This window comes from Miscanthus floridulus, chromosome 8, assembly GCF_019320115.1.
Source record: "Miscanthus floridulus cultivar M001 chromosome 8, ASM1932011v1, whole genome shotgun sequence".
NCBI lineage: Eukaryota > Viridiplantae > Streptophyta > Magnoliopsida > Poales > Poaceae > Miscanthus > Miscanthus floridulus.
In genome coordinates, this window is record NC_089587.1 from 222,777,169 (window position 1) to 222,804,386 (window position 27,218).

Sequence of the window (27,218 nt, forward strand, 5' to 3'; positions counted from 1 at the left end):
CCTCTCTCTGGCTGCTCGCGCCACAGTAGCCGCGCAACCTCGTGTTCGCGCGTCGTCGCCGACGCCTCGAGCTCCTGCTTCCCCGCGGCTCGCCGAATCCCCTTCATCCCCTTCTCTTCTCGTGGGATACAACGTCGAGCGCCGCCATCGCCTCCCGCGCCTGGGCTGCCGCGGGAACGAGCGCGCTGGCCCCAAGCTCCGCCCCGACGCCAAATCCGGCCACGAGCTTCGCCCCGACGCCACGATCTCCGGCTGCTCGCTCACGCTTCCTCCCCTTCCCCCTCTCTCCGGCTGCTCATTCGAGGAGGCGTTCATAACGGCCACCATCGGCGAGGTCCCCCGACACCGTCTACGGGCTCGCGCTCTGCCGCGGCGACACCGACTCCTCCTCCTGTAGGGCCTGCTTCCCCAGTGTCTTCTACGGCTCCTGCCTCGTCCGCTACTCCGACCAGAACTTCCTCTCCATACCCTTCTCTTCTCGCCGGATCCGGTGTCGAGCGTCGCCACCGCCTCCCACCTCTCTCAGCCAGCGCCGCCCCTTCGCACCCGCGCCCGGCCTGGAGGCGACGACAACGCCTCCGTTCCCCTCTCGTCGAGCTGCTGGGCCGGCACGGCCTGCTAAGACGCTCGAGCTTTTCAGGCCGACTCGGCCCGAAAAATGGCCCGACGGGCCGTGCCTAGGCCGTTGGCCAGGCCCGGCGCCCGGTTCGGCCCGACACGGGAGGCACTCGTGCCGTGCCGGCCCGACATCCTCCGGGCCGTGCCCAGGCCGTGCCGAGCCGGGCCGGCCCGATGGCCAAGTATAACCGCGACCGAGCATTCATTGGCTTACGTGTCGTGGGCCTCGCGGCTGCGTTGGAAAGAAGTAAATATGCGGGCCTGCTGCCTTTCCGTTTCTTCTTCCTTGGACCTGGGCCAGCCTGGACTGGGCCACACTGATGTTGTATCAGGCATTCAGGCCCAATCCAACTGACGTTGTGTTAGGACCAGGCCATGTCATCCCTGGCCCATGTCAGATTCAGATCAGACAACATCCATCCACAAGGCAAAATATGCACAAGGAGTCAAGGACACAAGCAGGATCTCAGCCTAATCAGTAGTAATCAGGTACATGGTGCACAGAGTCACAGCTCAAAATTACCACAAAATGTTGCACCTCGCCACCAAATGTTTCCAATTCTTTTTCCTTTTTAGTAGATGATGAGGTTCAGAAGAGAGCCAGGTCCAGGGCCCAGCGAAAGTAAGTTCCCCCTCACCTTCGATGCTACCAGTGTGGGACAAACATCATCACCCGGGGGTTTCAGAGTTTCCGGCGCTGTTTTACCACGGTGGTGGAGCGAAAACAGGCTGGCCCAGGTTGCAGCTCAAGAGTCTGTGGATGGTTTGATGGCGTCCGCGCTGGCGCTGTGGCTGGAAGCCTTCTTCATCTGCAGAGCGGTTTTGTAAGGCGGGGCGATGGGAGGCTGGACGGGGTCCAAGCTCCGGTAGGAGCCACCTTCCGTGCTCGGGAGCGGGTATGAGCGATCGGAGTCGTAGCCGCTGAGATCCCCGCAGGCAAGGAACGGGATGTACACCTTGTTTGGTCCCTCGAGCCATCCGCTTCTGCAATCTGCACATGACGAATGGCATTGGAGCTGAGTAGGGCTGTCTATTATGTCATTATGTGGTGTGCCCAGTCGGGGGAGCAGAGTGTTGTACGAGCATTTGTAGCCCTTACCTAAATCGTCACCTCCTGAAGGGGTCCCCACTTTCTCGAGCAGGTGGTATAGATCTTCCTCCTTGAACCCTTCTGGAGGTGAATAGTTCTCGCAAACTGCAAAAGCCTCTGTTTGACAAATGAAAAAGGACAAACAAATGTATAAGACCACATACACATTTTCCAACTGAAAGGAGATGCATCCTTATTACTATATAGGGAATAGGCTGCCTAACAGAAATGACCCAAATATGTTCAACAACTAACAGCAATTTCAGAATTATGACCATAAGTTACACGAACCACTGAAGGTTGATAAAGCATATAAGAAGCACATGTATGAAACTTCTTTTACAAGATATAAAACTTACCAATGCTTGAGTTCCGGCTACTTTTTGGTTTCGCAAATGTAACTTGTGAGAAGAACAGTTTTAGCTGCATAAAGCCACATATAAGAATAAAGTCCCCAATCAGCATCTCGTCAAACATTAACAAAGTTAAGGGGCATAATGTGGGAATAATAATAGTCATGGACCATAGCTAGCAAAGCTTTCATATAATGATGATGGAGAATTGTAGAACAGCACAGCCTCATGAAATCTGATGATGCAAAGATTTAACTTGCCAAACAAAGTGAATGTTACCTGGCAGTACAGGAGACTTGTATCTTTACCCCGAAATATCTTCGCAACAAATTTTCCACCAACTTTGAGTACATGAGTCACGATAGTCAATGCCTGATTGCAAGGTGGTACATAAATTAAATAGAGAACATAAGCTACCATGACAATTCAAACTGAAGATGATAAAGTTATCCCATAATTGACATAAAGAGTTCTCCAGAAATCAAGTAAAGAAAGGTGATTGTTCAACATAGCTGCTACACCCAAACTCAAAATTGAACTTTATCTCTCGAATAATGTGAATCATTAATGACAGAACATGGTGACCTAAATTGGATGCAGATAGACAAATGAATAAAAACTAACCGCGAGTATAAGCTGGGACTGAACAAATTCGTCCATATCATGAAGGCCAGTAACTGTAGTCACCCAAAGAGCGATAATCATGTTATCATATAATCCTCACCAGTGACAAAATTTGGTATAGTTAATGGCAGGAGTAGTTCTCTTGCACTGATATGATATCTTACCGTCCGGAGCTCCATCGCAGACAACCAAGTCTGCTTTGCATCCATCAAAATGCCTAATAACCTGACAGAAAATCCACACTAATTAGTCACAGCCAGCAAACTGCAGCAACAAAAACCTACACTTCTACGTCCATCTCACCACTTCCGCTGTCCGAGCATTGGTGATGTCGCCCTGCACTTGTATAACACCTTCTATCGGAGCCATTGGTTGCAAGTCAATTGCAACGATGAGAGGAAGGTCGCCTTCCCTAGTAGCATAACACAACAGAACCAAGAAGAGCAAAACGAGGCCATCAGATATCCACAACAAAAATTACGCAACAGATGGCGGCACACTGGCGCTGACACTTACTTGCAGTCAGGAGACTGTTTTGCTGGTACATACAGGTTCCGGCTCAAAACCTACAGTTACAATAGGGAATCAAGCAATCAGACCAAAAAAACTCTGGTATGGACGGTGTTACTGGGCACGGGCAAGGATACCTGGCTCCAGCTTCCGGGAGCAGCACACAGGTCAACCACACGCTTCACTCCTAGAGGAGAAAAAAGGGGATATGATTCATCAGAATCAGATCGCTATTGTTCGTTCGCGGTCTGCTACAGCTACAACAATCAAGAACGTGAAGGTGAGCAAGCAGGTAAGTCGAGCTGATACCATGGAAGATGTTGAACTCCTGGTCTATCTGGAGGAGCTTGAAGGCGCTGCGAGCTCTCCACCCTTCCTCTTTGGCCTTCCGGTAATAGATGTCCTAAGCAACCGGCGCCGAAGACCGGTGAGAAGCGGGGAAGCGGGGAAAACGCAAGAGCGGAGGAGGAGCTGAGCGGAGAGGCGGAGGTAGCGTACCCTCTTGTCCTTGGAGGCCTTGCCCATGACGACGACGAGGCGAACCGAGGGAGGGGGAGGCGGCGGCGGCGGCGGAGGGCGGGGCGCCGGGGCGGAGCGAGCGAGTAGTCGGAGGAGGACGTGGTGGCGCCGCCTAGTGTTTAGAGCCCACAGGGCTTTTGGACGGCCCAATAAAAACCGTGTCGTTCCAATTCAGAATTCAGAAGCGTCAGCGGCGCGGAGTTCAGAAGTTCAGAACCGGCGTGACCGCGTGAAGCCACCGTCGCCGGCAGGCGGTGGCGCGGAGCGGCGTGGCGTCGTGCGTGCTCGCCGCCCTCTTTCTCGCCTTGGATTGGTTAATACTGTCACTGGCCTTCTTTGGTCTGTATGGCTAAAGCTTCCTGTGATCCATGCATGCCTTTTGTCAGCATGAATCTGAAATGTGTCCTCTGGTTTCAGTTAACAAGCTTGATACTAATTTCTCCAAGCACAAGTCGGCGTTCGTGTCGTCTGCTAATCCTCTAGGTTTGAAATTCCAAGCAGCAAATGTGGATTTTTATATCCAAAAAGAGTTAAATACACCGACGGTGGACGTGTGCCACTTAAATCCATGAACTTGGAAAATCGAAACATGGGGCCTAACCACTTTTGTACGCTGAGATGTGGATTCTCTGTTGGCTGTTGCCCTTTCCGTTTCTGTAAGCATGAAATGATCAGTGATCACAATTCACACCACATTCACCCAGCAAAATACGCAAAGTTAAACCTCAGGTTTAGTAGAGAGGCGTACACACTGCACGGCGACCTTACAAGTAAGCTACTTACAATGTAGGGGTACTACGTACAAGGAGAAGGAATCTCAGGTCATCCGCAGGTCCCAAGAGTAGCAACAGTAATCTAGAAGAGCTTGAAGAGGATGCCACCGTGGGTGGCGAAGAATGGCGCGAAGACGAGGGACTCGACAACCATGAGCTTGATGAGGATGTTGAGCGAGGGTCCCGACGTGTCCTTGAGCGGGTCTCCGATGGCGTCCCCGATGACGGCGGCCTTGTGGCAGTCGGATCCCTTAGGCCCCAGCGACCGGGCGTGCTCGCTGGCCCCGGCCTCGATGTACTTCTTGGCGTTGTCCCACGCGCCGCCCGTGTTGGAGGCGGAGATGGCCACCTGCACCCCCGACACGTACCAGCGCGCCGGCGAGCACCCCGGCCAGCGTGTGCACGCCCAGCAGCGTGCCCACCACCAGCGGCGTCAGCATCACCAGCGCGCCCGGCGGGACCATCTGCCGGATAGACGCGTCCGTCGAGATCTTCACGCACCGGGCGTAGTCGGGTTTCCCGGTACCCTCCATCAGCCCCGGGATGGTGGCGAACTGCCGCCGCACCTCCTCCACCATCTCCAGCGCGGCGCGCCCCACGCTCTTCATCGTCATCGCCGAGAACCAGTACGGGAGCATCGCGCCCGACACCAGCCCGATGATCACCTTCGGGGACAGCACGTCCACCACCTTCACGCCCGCCCTGCTCAAGAACGCGCCGAACAGCGCAAGCGACACCAGCGCGGCGGAACCGATGGCGAAGCCCTTCCCGATAGCGGCCGTCGTGTTCCCGGCGGCGTCGAGCGCGTCGGTCCGCTCGCGGATCCTGTGGCTCATCCCTGACATCTCCGCGATGCCAACGGCGTTGTCGCTGATGGGGCCGTACGCGTCGATGGAGAGGCCCGTCGCGATCGTGCTCAGCATGCCGAGAGCCGCCATGGCGATGCCGTACATCGCGGCCACGGTGAAGCTGACGTAGATGCCGACGGCGATGGCGAAGATGGGGATTATCACCGACTTGTATCCCAGAGCAAGCCCGAATATGACGTTGGTCGCCGCGCCGGTTCTGCAGGCGTCGGCCACATCCTGCACAGGGCTGTATGCATTGCTGGTGTAGTATTCTGTGACGTATCCGATGATCAAACCAGCCCAGAGACCGATTGCAACACATAAGAACAATCCCCTGGAAAAAAATGCCATTCATTCTCATCACGGTTTATCATCAGAAGATCACAGTGCATTTCATCATACAACTAGAAGCAGCGCTAACAAGTAACTAGCTAGCTTACCAGTTGCTGACTTCCTTCTGTTCACCGAAATTGAAGATTGTGAACTTAGCCGGGAGTGCCAGCCAAGTGATGAGCACGATGCCGGCGGTCATCAGCGCCGTCGAAATGATGAGCTGCTTCTTCAGCGCAGGCTCGATCTGTTTGACATCCTTGATCTCGAAGAAGTCGGTTGCGAAGAGCGTGGTGACGAGGCCGACGACGATGCCGACAGAGCTGACCAGCAGCGGGTAGCACATCCCGGTGAAGTCGTGGTTGACACCGAACGAGGAGATGGATGCCACGACAAGGGCGGCGCAGGAGGATTCGGCGTATGAGCCGAAGAGATCCGATCCCATCCCGGCGATGTCGCCGACGTTGTCAGCAATCACCTGAGGAAGAAAGAGAACTTGCAGGTTCAGTGAAGTGATTTTTTTTTTAATTTTTTTTAAGAAGAGAACAACTGAACAATTGAACAACAACTTACAGCAGGGTTTCTGGGATCATCTTCAGGGATGTTCCTCTCGACTTTGCCAACAAGGTCAGCGCCGACGTCGGCCGCCTTGGTGTAGATGCCGCCACCAACCCTACCAAACAGCGCCATGGAAGACCCACCGAGGCCGTAGCCGGTGATGTACTCGAACAGCCCCTCCCAGTCATCGCCGTAGTAGAGCTGGAACAGGTTGATGGCGACGTAGAGCACGAGGAGGCCACTGGAAGCGAGCAGGAAGCCCATGACGGCGCCCGACCGGAACGCGGTGACGAAGGCCCTGCCGACGCCCTTCCTGGCCTCCAGCGTGGTGCGCGCGTTGGCGTACGTGGCAACCTTCATGCCGAGGAACCCCGACACGACGGAGGTGGCGGCGCCGAGCAGGAACGAGACGGTGCTGAAGACGGCGTTGAACAGCGCCGGCTTGCACTGTTTGCCCTCGCTGTAGGCGCAGGGGCGGCTCCGGGTGCTGAACCCGTCGACGGAGCCGAGGAAGACGAAGATGACGGCGGCGAAGACGCACATGAAGCCGCCCACGTACCGGTACTCGGTGAAGAGGAACGACGTCGCGCCATCGGCGATGGCGCACTGGATCTCGGCGCACCGCACCACCACGTTGTGGTCGTTGAGCCCCTCTTCCTCCTCGATCAGCGAGTCGGCGAGAACGTCCTTGTCGCGTCCGGACGACGGAGCCAGCTTGACCCGCGAGACGAGGACCCACTGCGCGACGGCGAAGGCGATGCCGACGGCGGCGGCGAGCGGGATAAGCACCTCGGTGGCGACGTCTGACAGGATCGCCATGGCCGGAACGGAACGGGACCTGGGCGGCCTGTGCCCTTGGGGTGGTGGAAGCAAGTGAGTGGCCTGGGGATGTGAAGCTCGCGCTCGTGTGGTTCGGAGGATCGGCGTGCGTGCGCCTCTAGGCTCTAGTGTGAAGTGCAGTGCACTGTGCTCTCTCTCTTTCGGTCTTTCGTCCTGGTGCTCGCCGGTGTTCGGTTTATATAGGTGGTGCGAGCGCAGGTCGAGGTGTCGCGTGTGCACGGGAAGGGACGGAAACATGTGGTTCACGGACAGGGACTAGCCGACGCGCGCGCGGCGGAGACAAACAAACGAATTTAAAAAAAAAAGTATTTTGTGTAGTAAAAAAAAAGTAGCTTTATTTAATCATCAAGCACCTGAATTGCCAAGTGCACCTATATCAAAATGTTTTTGTGTACTTCTCTTATATATTTTATAGGTGCCTGATTTTTTTTGCTGTTCACGTAGTTTTGTCACTGTTTGACTAAAAAAACTTATGAACCATCGTCTCATTAAGTTATCATTTTAATTATATTATAGTTGGTTGTCTGATTATTGTCTGGAAATTAAAGTACCTAAAATATAGCAACTTTTTTTTTAACAGAGACCCTATCAAATCAAAATGTTATCGACGAGAGGCTTTTGATCCAGTCGTGCAGATCAAACTAAAACAACGAAGGTGAGGAAAACCAGGAGGATTGGTCTCGTCCAACCGGAATGCCATGTCAGCAAAGGAAAAGGAGTGCAACGAAGCTGAGAGATCGAGATGCCCCCAGTGCCAAGTGGGATCGGTAAACATTTGAGAGGAGACAAGGCCTGTTCGTTTGGTGGAATTCTGGAGAAATTTGGATGGTTTGGAGAAATACTGGAGAAATTTATGAGAGAAAAATACTGTTCCGAATGAAAAAAAGAAGCGGATAAGCCGATTTTAAAGGCACGCGAACGGAGCCAAACCGTGGTTGACGTCGCGTCGCATGGTCGCAGTTTCTGTGGGATCATCCTTATCCGTCGCCTGTAGTTTCTCCTCGAATCTGGTATTAAAGTCAGCTGCGACCGAAACTGATTTATTATGAAACAAAAATACTAAGTCGGCTGATAAAAGCGAATCCTCGATCCTCTGGCCCCTCCGGTCACCAGACGCTGCGCGCGCCGCCGGTGTCGGCTTGATTCCTCGGCGACGCCGCCGGGTTTCGTCCCACTTCCGCTCCCTCCGATGGCGACGGGCCACGGCAGGGGACGCAGGAGCGGTGGCCGTTTTCGCCTCTGCGCCGCCCAGTAAAATAACCGAAACGAAACTGAGGCGGCAGGGGTCGCTCGGCGACGGCGTTGCTTGTTTTCGTTCCCGAGGCCGCTGCACTACGGCAGTTCTCACCTTTCAGCGAAACGCTCTGCCCCGCCGAGCTCATCGACTGATCCATTCTTGGTGCTTGGATAATGTGATGTCATGCTGCTGCCTGCAGCGGCTGCTTCAATGTAGCCGTGCTGCACCTTCGAATACACGCACACATATGCGTCAATCTTCTGAAGGGGAAAAAAAGGTTTTTTAAAAACTTGGTTGTCCTGAAAGTTTGTCAGGGCTCGTGTATGTCCAAGCTCCAATGCGGCTTGCTTAGTTGCTTGGCTTGGCTGATCCTACTACACAAGCTGCGAGCATTCCGATATGCGTGAACGACGGAATGAGCAGTCGGCCAATGCTTCAGGTCTTCTTCCACTGCTCGCCATGGTGGTGCATGGAGGAGGCCAACACTGCCGTTGCACTGGCAGAGCAGTATGCTAGGTCTCTGCTCTGACGAACAAGAAGTGGATTGATCGAGTTGATGCCTTGTCACATTAGCTTCCCAACATCAAGATCGTCTTTTTAAGTTCTCAACTATTTAAAAACGTTATTAGTTAGTAGACAAAATATGCGTACTATATTTCCTACGGTCCAGGTTTACTGAAAAACCGTTGGCACTAAGACGACGCCATGTCACCATCCTGGCCATACGACGAGTAACACGTCAGTGTATTATATGCCTGATGACGAATGACGACTCAATCATCATCATCATCATCATCATACGAAAAGGAACCATTTTCTAAGCATCTCGTTGCTAATCCAGGGGCCGAATCCCGGACACCAGAGTTTTGTGCTGCCGTATATTGCAGAGACGTCAGACGTGCTCTGCTTACATACACTCCAATGGCCTTCAGTTCAGCATGATGTCAAGCAGACTGCAGACAGTACGTGTACATCAATTTATTTTACACATGTTAGTTTACATTTTTTTTGAGGGGGGGGGGGGGGGGACCTCGAAATATAGTCGCACATACATCATTAAAGCGTAATATAGGCCAGCTGCCTTTGTTGAGCATATTCGGATTTCCGAGTATCTATGAATTAGAAATTTATAGAATCAACTGACACAAAGAAACAAAAAGGAGCTGGAGTCGAAGAGGAAGTCAAATAAACGGGGCCAACTGTTCTCTGGGCCCTGTTTCCAGCATGCTAAAGCTCTGATTTGTTGAGAACCCATGCGGCCCGTATATGAAATGGGCTAGTGAGGCCTATGTAGCTCACGGAAACGCTCATTGGGCCTTGTTTACCAGGTAGAAAGCCCTCTTCCTCAATTGTCAGCAATTTAGTTTCTCAAAAAAAAATGTCAGCAATTTATCTCTAACTTTTTCAGATTTTTAAAAAAGCATATAGATATTTTATGTTGTTTCAAAAACTATAATAAGTATCTACCGACTTTTTAAACTGCACATAACCACTCCAAACTAGGCCAAAGAGATAATCTGAATCTGGTTTCAAAAATGAGATAATCTGAACGGTTTTGAGGGTTTAGAGGGTAAGATGCCTATTTTGGAGTTCAATGAGGAAAATCATACTACGAAAACAATAAACTTTTTTCCTATAGTCTATAAGAACTATGTTAGTCGGTTCATCCCCAATGATCACCATTTTACTAGATAGAAAGCTCTCTCGCTCAATTCTCGCCAGGTTGGCTTATTATTGTTATTATTAAGGGGTTGGCACAACATTGACGCATTGAGCTCATCTATCTACCAAACTAAACAAATCTAAGTGTCAATGCCGAGCGTAGGGGTATTAGATGCGGGCCTCAAGCCCCCAAATGCCAGTGCCCCTAAACGCTAGAGCTCTATGACTACGAAGAGAAGTGGTTAAGCCGGAGAAGAAAATAATAGGAGTATACGTGACAAAGAGATGATAACCTCAATTCACAGTCGGGGAGGCGCACGATGCTTTGACGACAATGGTAGTCTAAAAACCAATTAGTAGCTATTCCTATTAGAAGGGCCATCCGACCATGGGCTACATGAGAATGCATAACAAAGATAGGCCATTTTCAATGTCTATCACCTGACAACAATAAGAACTTTTGTTTGGTGAAGCTCTAGGGAGGGCTATGGAACTATAGCACTACCGTGTGGAATATTGAAGTTAGAGCTAGTTTATGACTTCTCTTGGCTCCTATTTTAAGTTTATTTTTCTTCTCGATTGGTGAGATGACTCTTTCGTACAACAGTGAACAATGTTGATATAGTGTTTTTGTCACCATGGATTAGAGCTGTCCAGAGTCGTATCAAACTGGCACTAAAACAAAATTAAAGACGCCCTACTATCAACCCTTTATTATGATCTCCAAGGCAGGGTTAAGCGCAAAAGGTCCTACTAACATGAATGGGCCACCATGTCTATTTGCTCCTACATATTTTCTATAATTGCTCATATAGTGCAAATCAAAGTACATGTGGCAAGCGTATTGTCAGCTAAAACTGATGTTTTACTTAGAAGTTACAACAACCTTGTGTTGGGACCGTGCGGTGCGGTAGCCGACGGTACGTGAAATCACGTTCGTAGTTCATTCTCGAGGTCGGTGTGCGTGCGGTAGCGATAATAGAAGAGACAGCGCGGCGTTTGACACGATTGTTTGACTTGTTCGGCCGCCCCTGCGTGATACACGACCCCAGACGGGCCAACATCGATGCCCTGTGGTACTCTGTTTTTTTTTACATTCTTCTGTTTTCGTGGTGACAAAAAAACATAAGCCCAGCTTATATTGCTTGACTTGACTTGTAGTACGTACACACTACTCTCCTCACTGGCCGATCGATATGCGAGGACCACGCATAGCCGCCCGACACTGCCGCATTAGACGCACGGACATCCACTGCTGTGCACACCACATACGATCCCATGACGCTGAGAGGCAGGCAGTTTCAATTCTACGACCAATCAGTGTAGACGTGTAGTAGCAAATACTCCTAATGTATCGTTTAGTTTCTCACCTTAAAGTTTAGTCTCTTTCATATTAAATATTTGACACATGTATAAAGTATTAAATATAGATTAAAAAAATAACTAATTGCATAGATTGCGACTAATTTGCGAGACGAATTTTTTAAGTTTAATTAATCCGTGATTTGACAATATGATGATATAGTAAAGATATAGTAAACATGTGGTGCTGACGGATTAATTAGGCTTAATAAATTTGTCTTGTAAATTATTATTACTATGAAACATTTTCCATGACATACACTCGATATGACACCCTCGACTTTTAAACAGACTCTGAAACAAACTTACGGAGTAAGCGCTGGTCAGTCCCTGGTTGCTGCCCGTCTGCCCGACGTGACGTCACCGACGCTAATTGTACTGGTCGCGCGCGTACGTAGGAGTACGTGACAGCGAAGAACACCCTGCAGGCGTGCAGCGTGCCACGCCGAGAACTCGAAAGGCTAGCTCCCACGCGTACCGGCTGGCCTGTACTGTACGAAACCAACCCTGTGCCGGCACACGCAGCGTCCGTCGACTATGTGCAAATCGATTATATCCGATTTGTATCTGGTTGACTGAAGCAATTGAGCAAGCACCAAGTGATCAGCTCTCCTTATTTTATGTGTTTCACACCCTGCTCGTTTATTGGTTTCATCTAGACTTATTCATTCAGTCAATAGTATTTTTTTCTCACAGAAAACCAGCACCAGCACCAGTACCGACCAGCGAACACGCTGTCAGTGTTTGGTAATTTCAAACCCCCCTTCCTCTCTCTCCTTATTTCTCTGTTCAGCTCGAACTCAAACGTGGTTATTTAATTAGCTAGGTAGCTTGTGAACGTCTCCATAACAACAAAGATTTTGATGAAAAATGAAAATGGGAAAGAGGGTTGATCCGGGAACTAAGGCCTTGTGTAGTTCCTCAAAAAAAAAAAAATTACACCTTATCATATCGAATGTTTGGACACATGTATGGAGTATTAAATATAGATTAAAAAATAACTAATTACACAGATTGCGACTACTTTGCGAGACGAATATTTTAAGCCTAATTAGCTCATGGTTTGACAATAAAGGTGCTACAGTAACAAATGTGCTAATGATGGTTAATTAGGCTTAATAAATTCGTGTTGTGGTTTACTGACGAATTCTGTAATTTGTTTTTGTATTAGTATCCAAACACCCCATACGACACCCAATATGATATCCCAGAACTTTACACGCTGTAGACCTAACTAAGCTTGCAGGTGCGGTTTTTTTTTTGTTTGACACAAACAAAAGAAGTTCTGGCAGCAGCGCCTACGGCCAGCGGCTAGCGCAGATTGGAGACCACAAGTCGTCCCCGGTCGTCGTCAACGGCCGGACAAATTCGATCGTAGCAATCACGGCCGCATTACTGATTGTACTAAGGTCCTGTTTGATCATTCCATCAAGCTAGTAAGCTAACCTTTGATGACCCGCGACAGCAATCCCCATTTCTCTAAATTTGAGAGCTCTAAAAATTGTAGAGCACTTTAGTTCATTTTTGAGATATAAAGCTCAAATGTGAGATGAACTAAATTTCAGAGCTAACTTTAAACCATATATGTTGGATACTTTTAGAGCAAGTCTAGAGCAGGGGATTCAAACATACCCTTAACAATCACACGACAGTCTCCATAGTCGCCGGCGTATAAGGGCAACTCTAATGTATATAAGTACCAACCCTCGGCTCTATACAATGATGTGATGTCGCTTATTAAAATGCCCATAATGTATAGAACCAAAACACTGAATCTATAACCGGGACTCACAAGAGTAAAAATACAGTACATACATACAAAATGGATGTTTATGATCTCCAAAGGCAAAGCGTGTCCATTATCCGTTAGCAGATATTTAATTTAATGAGCAGCTGAAAACGGTAGCGGGAGCGTTCTCCAAGCTTCCAAGTTAAGTATACAGCAGCTAGCTTAACAGTTTAACACTAGCAGCAGCAGCTGCTGCAGCCTTGCACGGTATCCTTCCGTCGCCATCCGTCAGCACCACCCAATCCCAGCGTATCTACGTGACTATATCCGGCAAGACTTAGACCCGACTCAACTCAACCCGTTTTGCTTGCTTGGCACCCACGCCGATGTAGGCTCCGTTCGCGTGCTCGTAAACCTTTGATTCATTTTTTTTTTATCTGAAATCGTATTTTTCTCTCATAAATTCCTCTAGATTCATCTAGATTCCTCCGGCCTCGCCCACGCCTCGCACTGAGACCACACGCCAGAAATAGGCAAATAGCCCCCCGCCCGCGTCCGAGGAGAGCCCCCGCCCCAGCGTCGTCACGGCTGTAACGTAGCGTAGCGACCAAGCGCTCGGTGCCGAGCACGAGCAGCGAGCGAGCGGCCACGGACCAGGCGGATTCGTTCGCGGTGGGGAAGCGGCGGCCAAGGGGAGGGAGGAATAATCGCTAAATCTCGAGGAATTATTCCGGAATCTGGGCGCGGCGACAGCGGAGCCATCCGTGGCACCCCACGTTCCTGTCGCGCCGGATCTTTTCCACCGATGCGGAGGGTGCCGATGTTTTGGTCCCGCCGCTTTTGCGCGGACGCTGGTATTTGCACCAGGACTGGTACTATTTGCTGCGCCTCCCCATACCGTTGGGCGTTGGACGAGGACGAGGCACCGGCCGGCCAAAGTGGCCACTGGCTGGAGATGCCGGTCGGTGCTGTAGCACGGCTGCACGGGCGCAGCATCGGTTCTCCCTCCGTATTTTCTTCCCTTTCCGGAATTGATGTCTTGAAAGGGAGAGGAGACGACGACGGGTCCGTTTATCCGAAGGAAAGCCAACGGAGGAAAGGGAGGGAAGCAAGTGGCGGTAGTGGCGCACACGCGGTAGCGTTGCCTGGATCGATCGTTCGTTGCTGCCCTGGGGCACACCATGGTGCCCAATCATCATCAGGGAATTGAATTCTCGTACTGTAGCTGATGTATACTGATTACACCGTAGAGATGGTATTTTTTGCGACGATGCTACAGACAGGGCCGGTCCTGAGTTTTCTCTGACATAGAACGAAGCTAAAATTTTGGGCCCCTTTATACATGATAATACTACTAGTAGTACCCATTGATAGTATATATATACACATATACAAAATGTTACTAATAAACAGCTGAATGCAAAAGCAATATTCATATAAAATAATTTGTATATATATTAAACTACCTCAAAATTTTCTTCTAACGTTCTTTGATGCGAAGTCATCAATGATGGTGTCAATATCAATTTTATTCAACAATCGTTTCTTAATGCATAATGTTGCCAATCCATTTAACCTCTCTTGTGATATTATAGATCTCAAATAGTTCTTCAATAATTTTAATTGAGAGAAACAATTAGTAACTATAATTTGATAAAGCAGAGATCACGTGAGAAACAATTAGTAACTAAATTTCAGATTCCTACCTCGGTGGTTGCTGCGGCCTGGCGCCTGCCTCGGTGCCTCCTCTGCTGGAACTGCCGATTGCCGAACAGGAATCAGAGACGAGGGATCACGTGAGAGGTGAGATTAGGGCCCTGTGACTGTGATTTGCCGCTGCTCTGCCGCACGCGCCGACGCCGCCAGGCCCCGCCCGCCACGCACCCACGCCGCATGCGCAGCCGTGCACCGAAGGCGGAAGGTCGCGTATCGCATGACTGCTGGCTCACGTCGCACGCGCCGTGGTCACGGGGAGTCGGAGAGTCAATAATCTGGCGCTGACGTGTATATACGGATTACGTACTAGTGTATACATACTTGGGTAGGGGCCCATCGGTGTTATGGGCCTAGGACGATCGTCCCTCCCGCCCCCCCCCCCTCAGGGCCGGGCCTGGCTACAGACGCCAATTCTGTACAAGAAAAAGAGCATCCGTTTGACCGGATGTTTCTCCAAGCAGATAGGGTGCCCCAGGGGCGGATAAAAAAAATTGAGTCATTGACGTCATAATGTAATAATCTTATTCAAATCATAGGATCATCTCTTACCCAAGCAAGGTTTACAAGGTAATTCGTCCAAGTTCATTGCTTGAACTGTGGCTCCGCCCCTGCCGGTGCCCGACGATTAGTTTTTTCCAAGCACATACTCCTACGGCCTATTCGGGAGGCCGTATCGTATCGTGGATTATTTACTGCTGGCTGGTTTGGTGTGAAAAAAAAACACTATTTCTAACTGAAAATTTACGATCGTTTACGAGCGAGCGAACAGGCAGCGCAGCCGAGGCGAGCATCCGAGCACGCAGGCGAGCATCCGAGCACGCATAATAAAACACACGCGACGCCCACCCCCGCCTTCCAATTCTAGTTGTCTTCCTTCCCCGCCCCCGGTCGTGCCAGCTCAGCTCGGAGCCCCGCGCCCCCTCCGCCGCTCTCCCGATCCCCAATTTTAAACTTCCTCTTCTCTCTCCTGCCCACTCGCCTCCCTCCCCGCCCCGCCCCTCCCCACTCACATCCGGCGATTCCGCTTCCCCCGCGCGGGCCTCGGCTCCCCTCCCCTTGGCTCCGCCGCGACCGCGATGGCGGCGTCCATGGCGTCGCCGCGGGGGCGGTCGATCCGGGAGACGGTGCTGGAGACCATGGCGGCTTACCACCAGCAGCAGCGGGCCAGGCGGAGGCTGCGCAAGAGCCTCACCTACGCCGGCGGCGAGCTCTCCTCCGCGGGCCGGGCCCGGGGGGACGGCCCTGCCTCCACCTCCGTCTCCTCGCTCTGCGGGCCCGACGACGACGACGAGCCCTTCTGGGAGGAGGAGGAGGGCACCGTCGAGCTCGTCCAGCTCGGGGCCAACCGCTCCAAGAACGTCCTCATCCTCATGAGCGACACCGGCGGCGGACACCGCGCCTCCGCCGAGGCCATCAAGGACGCCTTCCGGATCGAGTTCGGCGACGAGTACCGGGTGGGTGCGCTGTCCTCCTGCACCACGGCCTCTCCTCAGCTGTCCGCTGGCATGCACCCACGGATTTCGTACTAATCATATCGTTTTGGGCACGCCAGGTCTTCGTCAAGGATCTGTGCAAGGATCACGCCGGGTGGCCGCTCAACAACATGGAGAGCTCCTACAAGTTCATGGTGAAGCACGTGCAGCTCTGGAAGGTGGCCTTCCACGGCACCTCGCCGAGATGGGTCCATAACTTCTACCTCGCCGCTCTCGCCTCATTCTATGCCAAGTAAGTAAGGATACACGTATCCCCTCCTGCGCTTTTGGTTTTGGGAGGTCGATTCGTCCTTGGAACGTTTCCCTTGTTTCATCCTCTGCATCGGGATTGTAAATAAACAACACAATCATTTGTGGCTTGTATCCATGTTGCTGTTGTTGTTGGCATACTGCACATTGCTCACCTAATCGCACGATTTTTCTGATGGCCCAGCAGTTTTGTCATCATTATCGCATACGCCTTTTATTATAATGTCGGATCTAAACGCGTGATTCTGCGCTAATAATTTTATAGCCCCCAGCCCATTCTCTTGAGTACAGTCATCGAATTGTGAGGTTGGACCTTGTCTACGGATACTAAAATATCCATTCTGAAATCACTGTTATGCATCGTATATAAATTTGCAACTGAAACGCAATTTCAAATAAACTGCTACTGAGGTGAGAGATACACTAGTATTTAGCCACTTGTTGGTATGGGTTGCCACTGTCAGGGTGTAGGACAGGAGCATGATGATGAAGAATCTCAACAAACTAATTGGTTGCACTGCCATGTGCCTGAAAGCCACCAAAATGGCCACTCTGGCACCAGATGGGTGTGGTTACATTTGCATACCTGGGGACTTGGGGTTGGGGGCACTGTAAATCTGTAGTAGTTCACTGCGGTGCTACCATTCCTTGTGCAACATTTATCTTAACATATGTCCTTTCACAACTGCCAGTATTTCCTGGATATAATGGTTTCATTGTTTTTATATACCATGACCATGATCCACATCTTATCTGCTGCATGATCTGTTACTTATATTTTGTTTTTCTGAATGCCCTGTTGTTTATGGATGAAGGAAGGTGGAGGCTGGACTGAAGAAGTACAAGCCAGACATCATAATTAGTGTCCACCCCCTCATGCAACACATTCCTCTGTGGGTTCTCAAATGGCAAGGATTACAGAACAGAGTAGTCTTTGTAACTGTGATCACGGACCTCAACACTTGCCACCCTACATGGTATGTTCCGTTAATGATAAGGAAAACATATAGTAAAGCAATTTGTTGACTTGACCTGACAATTAGAAGAAAAAGCGCAGGTTCCATGCTGATGTGAACAGATGTTACTGCCCCTCAGAAGAAGTTGCCAAGCGGGCAGCACTGGATGATCTACAACCTTCTCAAATCCGCGTGTTCGGTCTTCCAGTTCGACCATCATTCTGCCGTGCAGTTCTTGTTAAGGTATTTAGTTCACCCTAATTATAATGCTTCTATTCCTGCTAATTTTAGTTCGAAAAATCATACATGGTCTTCCAAAATGCTGAGATGTTCACTTTTCAAGGTTTTGACCTGTTGTGTTCAATGAATATGCTGTATTCTTAAAATTGTTACCGTTCAAGTTTCAAGAAAACAGATGAATATTTGTCTATGCATTGAATTGTCTGAAATACTATTCTGTTGTCGTCATTTTTTTGAATTTAAAAGTTTTTTTTTGTATGAAACCACTTATATCAGGATGATTTGAGGAGGGAGCTTGAATTGGATCCTGAGCTTCCTGCAGTGCTGCTCATGGGAGGTGGAGAGGGCATGGGTCCTGTCAAGAAGACTGCCAGAGCTCTAGGAGAATCATTGTTTGACAAAGAGCTTGGAAAACCAATTGGGCAGCTTATTGTCATTTGTGGCCGGAACAAAACGCTAAGCTCCTCACTGCAGGCACTTGAATGGAAAATACCAGTAAAGGTATAATCTAGAACCGTGCTGTTTTAATTACTTTCTCAAGGATTCAAACCGATTGGTCCATAGCCCAGACGGCTGTAGTGTTCTTCATTCATCGTGGGTTTCTTTTGTCAACAGGTTAGGGGATTTGAAACCCAAATGGAGAAGTGGATGGGAGCTTGTGATTGCATTATAACAAAGGTATATCCTCCACCATTATTGATTCTTATCATGTTTGCTTCTTTCGAAGGTTTTTTGTGGTTTTCCTAATTCCATTTCTCTTCTGCTGTGGTTTCTTAGGCTGGACCAGGAACCATTGCTGAAGCCTTGATAAGGGGTCTCCCTATAATCCTTAATGACTTCATACCTGGACAGGTTTGTTCCTACTATCATTCTGCACTCATGTAGTTTTATTGTCACAATGTGCACGCATAGTGTATGTCTCACAGTGTAATTTGTTTGGATCATATGTCATTACAAGATTGCATGGATTCTGTACCTTGTTTTGCTGTTGTGAAATGCCCCATTAGTCCTTTTTCAAGGGGGTGCTACTTCATTATGGTCATTCCTTGGAAAACTTTTTTTCAATATACCACATCTAGATTGTAAGGAAAATGATAATCTCACCGAAGGCGTGACCATTTGTTCTTCACTCCTGCTGAATAGATGCTGGTTTAATTGACTAGCAAATATCTTTTCTATCACACAAGCACACTAAAGCATAATCCTAAAAACAATTGTATTTTGATCGAATGCAATATATATGAATTAAAGGTGTATTTTAATGTGTCAACGTGATCTCACATTCGTTTGTGTTTTGTATGACAGGAAGTTGGCAACGTCCCTTATGTTGTGGACAATGGTGCAGGTGTGTTCTCAAAAAGCCCTAAGGAAACTGCTAACCTTGTTGCCCGCTGGTTTGGTCCAGATTCAGAGGAACTGAAAAAAATGTCAGAAAATGCACTGAAATTGGCTCAGCCAGAAGCTGTCTTTGACATTGTCAAAGACATTCATGGGCTCTCTCAGGAGCAAGGCGTGATATCACAGATCTCTAGTTCCTTGACTTCATCCTTCTTCATACCATCACCTGAAACCACACCTCTCCAACTTATCTGAAACCATCAAGCTCCCATGGTAGTTATGGGCAGGCTCGTTTGACTGACAGGTTCTCGTGTGTGATGATGCTGGCTTCATTTTAACTTTGTAAAAAAAACATTCATTCATATCATGTTTCTGGCTTCCCCCGTCATCAAAGGGGAATTGGTGGTGGTGGCTTGTAAAATACACTCAAATTTTGTGCATGGAGATGTCAGACCCTTATCGTGTATACTAACTGACGTGATCCATTCGTGTAAGTGGAAGATGTGTATAATATGATGACAGATTGTTCTGAGTGAAAGTTTTTTTTTTTTGCTGCAGATTAATCAGAATTGTACCTCCCTATCTTTTTTTTGGTGTACGAGTATTTGGTGGTGAACTGCATGTGCCTATTGTCATAGGAGAGGAACCAAACATGCCTTGAATTTCTATCTGTACAGCGCTTTTAGGTCTTGTTTGGTTTGTTGCCTAGGCAACTTTGCCTGGCCAGGTAGAAATCCAGACCCTCGGTTTCAAGTGCCTTGTGGCCTGAATTTGTTGCCCTGGGGCAGCAACCAAACATGCCTTGAATTTCTATCTGTACAGCTACATCAGCTCTTCAAACTGGATCAGGTGTTGATAAACAAAATGGATCAGATGAATCTGATCTTCAGGAATTCTCCTGAGACATGTACTGTATCTGGGAGCAATGAACTCGATACCAGAATGTCAGTCAGTTCAGTGAAAGCTTAGCTGCTTCTGATTGAAGAATTCAGCAAACTGAAGTGAACGTGAACCCCGTCGACTACTGACTGGTAGTAGTAGGACCGGGAACATGCTGTGCTAGCGTTTTCTGATGTCAGTCACTGGCATTGCTTGGCCTTTCTGTACCGATTGCGGCGGCAGGTCAGAGACATACCGCCAGGTTCCTGCGTCGTCATTGGACGAAGAATTCAGCGAGGCCTTGTTTAGTTGGCGAAATTTTTTGGAAAATAGTACTGCAGCACTTTCGTTGTTATTTGGTAATTAGTGTCCAATCATAATCTAATTAGGCTTAAAAGATTCGTCTCGTGAATTTCGGCTAAACTGTATAATTAGTTTTATTTTTTATTTATATTTAATGCTTCATGCATGCGTCAAAGATTCGATGTGACGGAGAATCTTGAAAAATTTTGTAAAATTTTGGGAACGCACCAAACTGAAATGAACTCGATACCAGAGCCGGTGCCAGGTTCCTGCGTCGTCATTGGACGAACGAGTCCGGCCGTTCTGTCTCCAACCGTCCATCCATCAGATGTTCAGATCGGATTTCAGGTCCAGAGGAGTGGAGAGGAGCAGCGTGAGTGCGAGGGACCGGAGACTCATCCTGACAATGATGAAGCCCGGACCTTTTGAAAGGCAAAAGGCAACGCATGATGCCTAACAAGGGCCAGGATCGGATCAATTTGGGTGGCCTTTTTCAGGTGCATTCTTCTCCTCCGCACTTCCACCTGAGCGTCGCCCGCCCCCGGCCCCCATCGTCGGCCTCGGTCAGGTCGCGTTCGCCGATCCACCCCGTCGCAATTGCCTTGTCTCTTTCCAGCACAAACCGGCAGCCGATGCGTTGCCGCCACTGTGCTGCGCATCAGTGGAGCAGCTGCCGCTCTCCACTTGGTTGGCTGGCTCCCTGCCTGCCTGGTTCTCCGTCTAGATGTGGATCTGGATCAAGACGCGCGGGCGAAAGCGATTGATGCCATGCCATTGCCATGTAGTATATGGACTTGCAGCAACGGTGCTAGGCTCCGACGCTCCGATGGACATTTGGCGAAGCCTAGAAACGAACCTCATGGCCCCGGTACGCTCTAGAAACTGACACATCTACGCGCCAAATGCAGCAACGTCGGCGTATGGAAATTGGACTCTGCCGGGTTAGCCACACGTCTTGTTCCAACTCCTCGCGACCATTCTACTCCATCAAAATCAAACGTCTGGTTTTTTTGCTCACGGTACCGACGAGACATCAACGTTTGCTTGTTAGTTAAATTATAGGAAGAGAATGTTGAAATAAAATTGCGTTGTTATATGCCCTGTTCGCTTGGCTGCATGGCTGAAAACACTGTTGGCTGATTTGTTGTGACTATTTGTTGGCTGAAAAAATATAGTCAGGTATAAATACTTGGCACCAACTTTAACCGCTCCTTGTATCTCAAAGAATAGAATCTATTACTGTCATTGCATAATGAACCATTTCCTACCACTTCTTTTCACAGGCTATAAAAAATGGTTACATCTTGACTCTCTTGTACATCATCCATATATACGTGCGTACATGGATTGGAGTCGTCTCCCCTACCAAGTCCTATCTACACCGGGATATCTAACAATATTCACAGAAAGATTAACAATAGATAGAAGAACTATATGCTACCAAAAAAAAAAAACAACGAGTACGGCAAACAGCGTACGCGGCACGTGGGTCCGCGGGTCAACGGTCATCGGTGAAGCAAGGAGCTAGCGCCGCCACCGCCCACCGCTACGGGCTACGGCGTGGCGCCCCAGAGCACCTCGGCGAGCACGGTGGCCTCCTCCGCCGGCGACACGGCCGCCTCCCGCACCCGCCGCAGGATCTCCAGCTTCGTCTCGCGCTTCTCCCGCGGGCTCAGCCCCACGCCCACCTCCACCTGCACCGCGAACCGCGCCACTGCGCTCACAAACGGCCGCTCCTCCATGTCCGTGTCCGCGGCGCCGTCGTGACGCCGCCACACCGTGGGGAGGCAGGCCAGGAGGAGGGAGCCGTCGGCTTTGGCGTCGTCGGGCTTCGCCTTTGGGCAGCCATCCTCGTCCTCGTCCGTGTCCGTGTCCGCGAGCAAGCCGCCGAGGTCGGAGCGCTGCAGGCAGAGGAGGCGCTTCACGAGACCCTCGGCGAGGAGAGCGTCCAACACCTCCTTCCGGCCGTAGTAGCCGACGCGGAGCGCAAAGCCGAGCGCGGGGGTCAGGCGCGCACAGCAGCGCGACGAGCCGAGAGAGCTCGCCCCGCGCGTGGAGCTCGTCAACCAGCGGGCTCCAGATGGCGTCCACCAGGTCGTTGAGCGCGCGCAGCGGCGCCGCGGACGCGGACGCTGACGCCACCAGCGCGCCGACGGCGGGGCCCATGAGGACGGGCCCCACGAACACGTCCTTGTTGAAGCGCACCAGCGCCAGCACCGCGGCCGCGCAGCCGTCGCCCACGGCGGGGTCCCCGAGCCCGGCCTCCACCGCCGGGAACACGCCGTGGCGGAGCAGCGCGCGCTGGAGCCGCGGGTCGAACCGCCCGCCCAAGGACAGCAGCCGCTCCTCGAGCTCCGCGAGGAGCGAGCGCGCGGCGTCCGCCCTGCCGCCGCGAAGTGCGGCCACGAGGCGCGCGATGGCCTCGCGGTCGACCCACGCCTGGATCTCGCCGGCGACGGCGCCGGCCACGCGCGCGACAGCCTTCCACGCGCCGCACCGGCGGCACCGCGCGCGCAGGGACAGGGAGCCGGAGCCAGCCGCCCCGGCGCTGCACAGGTCGAGGGAGCACGAGAGCGCTCTGAGCCGGTAGAGGAGGCGGCGCAGGGCGACGAGATCGGGGTCGCCGGCGAGGAGGTCGTCGGCGCCGGCCTCGAGCGCGAGAAGCGCCTGCAGCGCCGGCCCTTGTACTTCCCCGGCCTCCACCCTCCGCGCGGCGTCCCGCAGCGCTCGTAGGACGTGGAGGAAGCCCTTCATGCTTTGACAAACGCAGGCAGCTTTGGTGCATGGGTCACGATCCGCCATCCGCCGGTCAAACGATCACCCAAACAGGCTCTCAAGGGATGGGCCACGAGGCCTGCAGGCTCAGGCTTCAGGCTTCAGCCCAGTTTCCTGCCGACGACGTAGCGGCCCAGTTTCCTGCCGACGACGTAGCGGCCCAGCAGTGCCTGCAGCCCGTCTGCCACAGGGACCCCACTTCCGCAGACAGGCCGCGGCACATCGCTCGCGCACTCCGCTCGTCGGCACTCTCGTCGTCTTCACCAAAACCCTGTAGCGGGGCTGCGGGAGGGAGAAGAAGCAAGCCCCCACCTCCACCCGCCCGCCGCCATGGCGCTCCACCGCATCACCGCGAGGAGGAGAACCGTTCTCCCCGCCACCCGTGCCTTCTCCTCCTCCTCTAACCCGCCGTTCCCTCCGCCCCCGACTCCCGCGAACGACCCCGACGCCGCCCATTCCCCGTCCTCCTCTTCGCCCCCAAACCCCGGCGCGCTGCGGAACCCGGCGTCCTCGCTCTTCCAGGACATCAGAGATCGCCTCCTCTCGTCTCCGACGTCGCCCTCCCCGCGCCGGATCCCGACCGAACCTGCCCCGCCCCAACCCCGCGCGCGGCGCTCCTTCTTCGCAACGGGCCCCTGAAGACATCCGCCGGATGCTCCAGAACTTCCGCTCAACCGGCGGCGTGCCTTCCACCTCCTCTCCCGGAGCCGCCCCGTCACCCTCCGCTCCCGGAGCCATCCCCTTCTTCACGGACCTGTTCAAGAAGGACAGCGTCGCCCAGGGCCCCAACGCCGGGCAGGGGGTGCTCGGCCTCGATGCCACCCGAGGGAGCCTCAAGGGCCTCCGTTCGTCGAAGCCTTTTATGACCCATTTGCCGAGCAGCATCTTCCGCCCGGAGCTAGAGAGGAACTCGAAGGCTGTAGGTGCGGGGCAGGAAGAGAATGGCTCTGCCATTGCGCTTAAGAGGCACTACAGCTACGAAGAGCTTGGGAAGAGGCTAGGGGAGCTGCGGCCGGCGGGTGCGGGCAAAGACGGTAAGGAGTGGTTCTCGCTCACGGAGCTGCAGGGGCGTATCGCCAAGCTGGCAGAGTTGGAGAAGCAGGAGAACCGGTTCGCCAGGCCGCAATTTTTGGAACTCCGGAGTGGCATTGAGAACCTGCAGAAACAAGAAAAACCGGCTCGGCAGGTAAACATGAATACACTGCTGAACCTTGGCGGTCAGCTGGACTACATGGGTCGGCCTCCGCAGGAGTTGTTAGAGAAGGTGAGATTGGCCCTTTATTTTTTTGCTGCTTATCAAAGTAATTCCTTGGCTTATTTACAGTCTTAGGATAGGATGTGATCTACTACGGCTGATCAAAGTTGTTATCTTCAGTACTTCCATCCAGATCATATGTCATCCGAAGATAAGATGAAATTGGAGCTCCAAAGGGTGAGGGACGAGTTCAAGATGTCCGAGAATGACTGTGGTTCTGCACGAGTTCAAAGTAAACTCACTTTATTCTGGTCTTTTTTTTAGTTCGAAGTAAACACTTAAACCTGTCCTTCAAAGTAACACGAGTGACGAGTTCAAGCAGGTGTCCTACTTGTGAAAGATGTAGTGACATTTGTGCGGAAATAAGAAATACTGAACACAGTATTCATTCTTAACTAGATAGATATACTTTTTCATTGTTTTCATACACTTTTTTCCTTTTGAGGTTGCATAATACATACAGAAACTGTGCGTTTATTATTTATGCTACGAAGTTTATTTGTAACGTTTCTGTGTTTGTTTGCCTTTATTGGTTGTTTATTTGATTCTTATATCTGAAACAAACCTGTAGCTATATATGAACTAAACAGTAAACACCTTTCTGCTTTGTCAATCCCTTCTCAGTCCTTGTTCACCGAGGAAAAAGCATCACCTAAGCATGATAACTTGTATCTCTTTTATTTATTTTTCTACATGAGGTCTCATAGCAGCTCTGATGTATGTTTAAAGATGTCGAGCATTGTATATTTGTATGCCCATGTGGCTTTATTGCCTTTTGTATGTGAATCATGCGTGTTACTGATATGTCCATATTTCGTTTCCAGTTGCCCAACTGACTCTGAAAATCAAGCATCTATCAGCTGTTCTACACAAGAAGGTATGCAAAATCCTAGGTCCTCCTTATGATTTATTGTGCTGTTTCACTGCAACATCTGGTAGTAATGCTTTTGGAACTGTTTAATCTTGATTCAAAGAAGTAATTCGTGCGACGTGTTGTGATGCAGGATAAACCTTCTAGAAAGGGGCTTCAGGAGATGGTCCAAAGGAGGAAGAAATACCTGAAATACTTGCGCAGAACCGATTGGGACTCGTACTGTCTTGTTCTGTCAAAGCTGGGGCTTCGCGATGCGCCCGAGTACAAAGCTCCTGACTACAAGAGCAAAGCAACCACCAAGGCCAAATCTATAAGAAGAGCAAGGGCAAGGGCAAGAAGAGAAAGGTGAAGGCGGTAGAGGTGGTGAACAAATCTGCCCTTCTTTTGGCCAAATCTAATTATAAGAAGAGCAAGGGCAAGAAGAGAAACGCTCAGGCCCGAGATGGCTCGATCAAATCTTGCAATGCTGTATTTTTTAAGCTGTTTGTAATAACCATTTCTCTGGAGTCTAGATGCCGAGGTCTTTCCTTGTCTTGCTAGGAGCTGCAGCCTCCTCCTAACGCGCAGCCGCGGCGTGGTAGGGTCTTGCCGGAGCTCTGCCGTCGTGGGCGCCAGACGAGACTCTACCATGCCCACGACGATCTTCTTCCCCTCCCATGCCGCTGTCATGTCCATTGTTGCCCCTATCCCAACCTGGCCTGGCCACCTCCTCAACAGCTCGCTCCATTGGCAGTGGCGTCATCGTCGCCTCCACCTCGTTGCCGTCTCTTTCATCCCCATCGCCCAGTCACCTCCTCAGCCGCTCGCTCCATTGGCGGTGGTGTCACCACCGCCTCCACCTAGTCGCCGTCTCTTCCATTCCCACAGCCCGCCCACCTCCTCAGCCGCTCGCTCCTTCGACGGTGGCGTCACCGCTGCCTCCACCTTGCTGCCGTCTCTTCCATCCCCACTACTTGACCTGCCTACCTCCCAAAAATTTCTTCTAAGCCCTCAGGAGATGCCGGAGATGGAGAAGAAGGGAGAAAGAGGAAGAGGAAGAGGAAGAGGAAGAGAAGAGAATGGAGAAGAAGAAGAGGGAGAGGGAGAGGAAGAGAAGAGAGAAGATTCAAGTGTTCCAACATTCGAGTGAGATGTAGCTTTTGTGTAACACTATACCATTACGTCATCAGCAGTTTGTCGCTTTGCCAGAGTTCTTGTTTGTGCTTACGTAAATTGGCCATAATTCTTGTACAAAAACACATGAGCCATATGCCAATCTTGCTAGAGCACGAATAAATACAATTGTTGGTCAGTTTGTAATTTGACATTGTAGTACTCATATTATCACCGGTTTCCGTCAGAGATGGAGAAGAAGATGAGGTGAAGAGAAGAGAGAAGAATCGAGTGTTCGAACACCTCAGTGAAACGTAGATTTTCTATAGCACGATACCATTGTGTCATCATCAATCTGTAGATTTGCCATAATACTTGAGTGAGATGTAGCATTTACGTAGCACTATACTGTTACGTCATCGCCGGTTGGTAGCTTTGCCAGAATTTCTTTTGTCTTTGACGTAACTTGGCCATAATTCTTGGAAAAAAATGCATGAACATATGTCAATCTTGCTAGAGCGCAAAAAAATACAACTGTTTGTTAGTCTGTAATTTGATACTACAGTACTCACATTATCTATTAGAGGAGTCAAGCGTCTATTGGGCCTTAGCCTATTAGGGTTAATTAGTCGCTTGCTTAGGGGCCAAGTCAGACATCTCTATATAATGAGAGGAGATGTATCAATTTATAATCAAGCAAGAGATTAGAAGGAAATCCCTTCTCTCTTACCGGCTGTGGGCGAAGCCCCGCGGCCGGCCTTCCCCAGCGCCCTTGCAACCCTAGCCGTTGCCGCTGTGAACAGTACCCGCGGTACTGTAGCGCCTCGGGTACTGTAGCGCGGCGGCCGCCGTCGCTCCCCTCGGCTCTCTCCTCTCCATCCTAGCAGCCACATAACATTGTCACTGATTTCAGAAAATTGCATATGGTTTTGATAGAAATTCTACTAATTTTGATTTGAAAACCGCGATATCAGAGGCTCCCATGACCGATCCGA

At 50.7% G+C, this 27,218-nt stretch overlaps 2 protein-coding genes and 2 pseudogenes across 2 annotated transcripts; 2 read left to right on the top strand and 2 right to left on the bottom strand.

Moving 5' to 3' along the window:
• Window positions 1–1,053: 1,053 nt before the first annotated feature.
• Window positions 1,054–3,830, bottom strand: LOC136475110 (uncharacterized). The gene is made up of 11 exons (XM_066472665.1): window positions 3,694–3,830; window positions 3,505–3,598; window positions 3,333–3,382; window positions 3,202–3,251; window positions 2,989–3,097; window positions 2,850–2,910; window positions 2,686–2,738; window positions 2,341–2,433; window positions 2,068–2,131; window positions 1,718–1,825; window positions 1,054–1,609 (listed from the first exon to the last, which is right to left on the bottom strand). Exons 1-11 carry the CDS (start codon window positions 3,718–3,720, stop codon window positions 1,365–1,367), a joined length of 954 nt encoding a protein of 317 aa, XP_066328762.1. The 5' UTR covers window positions 3,721–3,830; the 3' UTR covers window positions 1,054–1,364.
• A 739-nt stretch (window positions 3,831–4,569) lies between these two features.
• Window positions 4,570–7,045, bottom strand: LOC136475111 (pyrophosphate-energized vacuolar membrane proton pump-like; annotated as a pseudogene).
• Window positions 7,046–15,591: 8,546 nt separating this feature from the next.
• On the top strand, window positions 15,592–19,569 carry LOC136475112 (probable monogalactosyldiacylglycerol synthase 3, chloroplastic). The gene is made up of 8 exons (XM_066472666.1): window positions 15,592–16,223; window positions 16,322–16,494; window positions 17,327–17,488; window positions 17,569–17,710; window positions 17,984–18,208; window positions 18,323–18,385; window positions 18,485–18,559; window positions 19,013–19,569. The coding sequence occupies exons 1-8, from the start codon at window positions 15,846–15,848 to the stop codon at window positions 19,298–19,300; spliced, it is 1,506 nt and encodes a 501-aa protein (XP_066328763.1). The 5' UTR covers window positions 15,592–15,845; the 3' UTR covers window positions 19,301–19,569.
• A 3,735-nt stretch (window positions 19,570–23,304) lies between these two features.
• Window positions 23,305–26,628, top strand: LOC136475113 (uncharacterized; annotated as a pseudogene).
• Window positions 26,629–27,218: the final 590 nt, after the last annotated feature.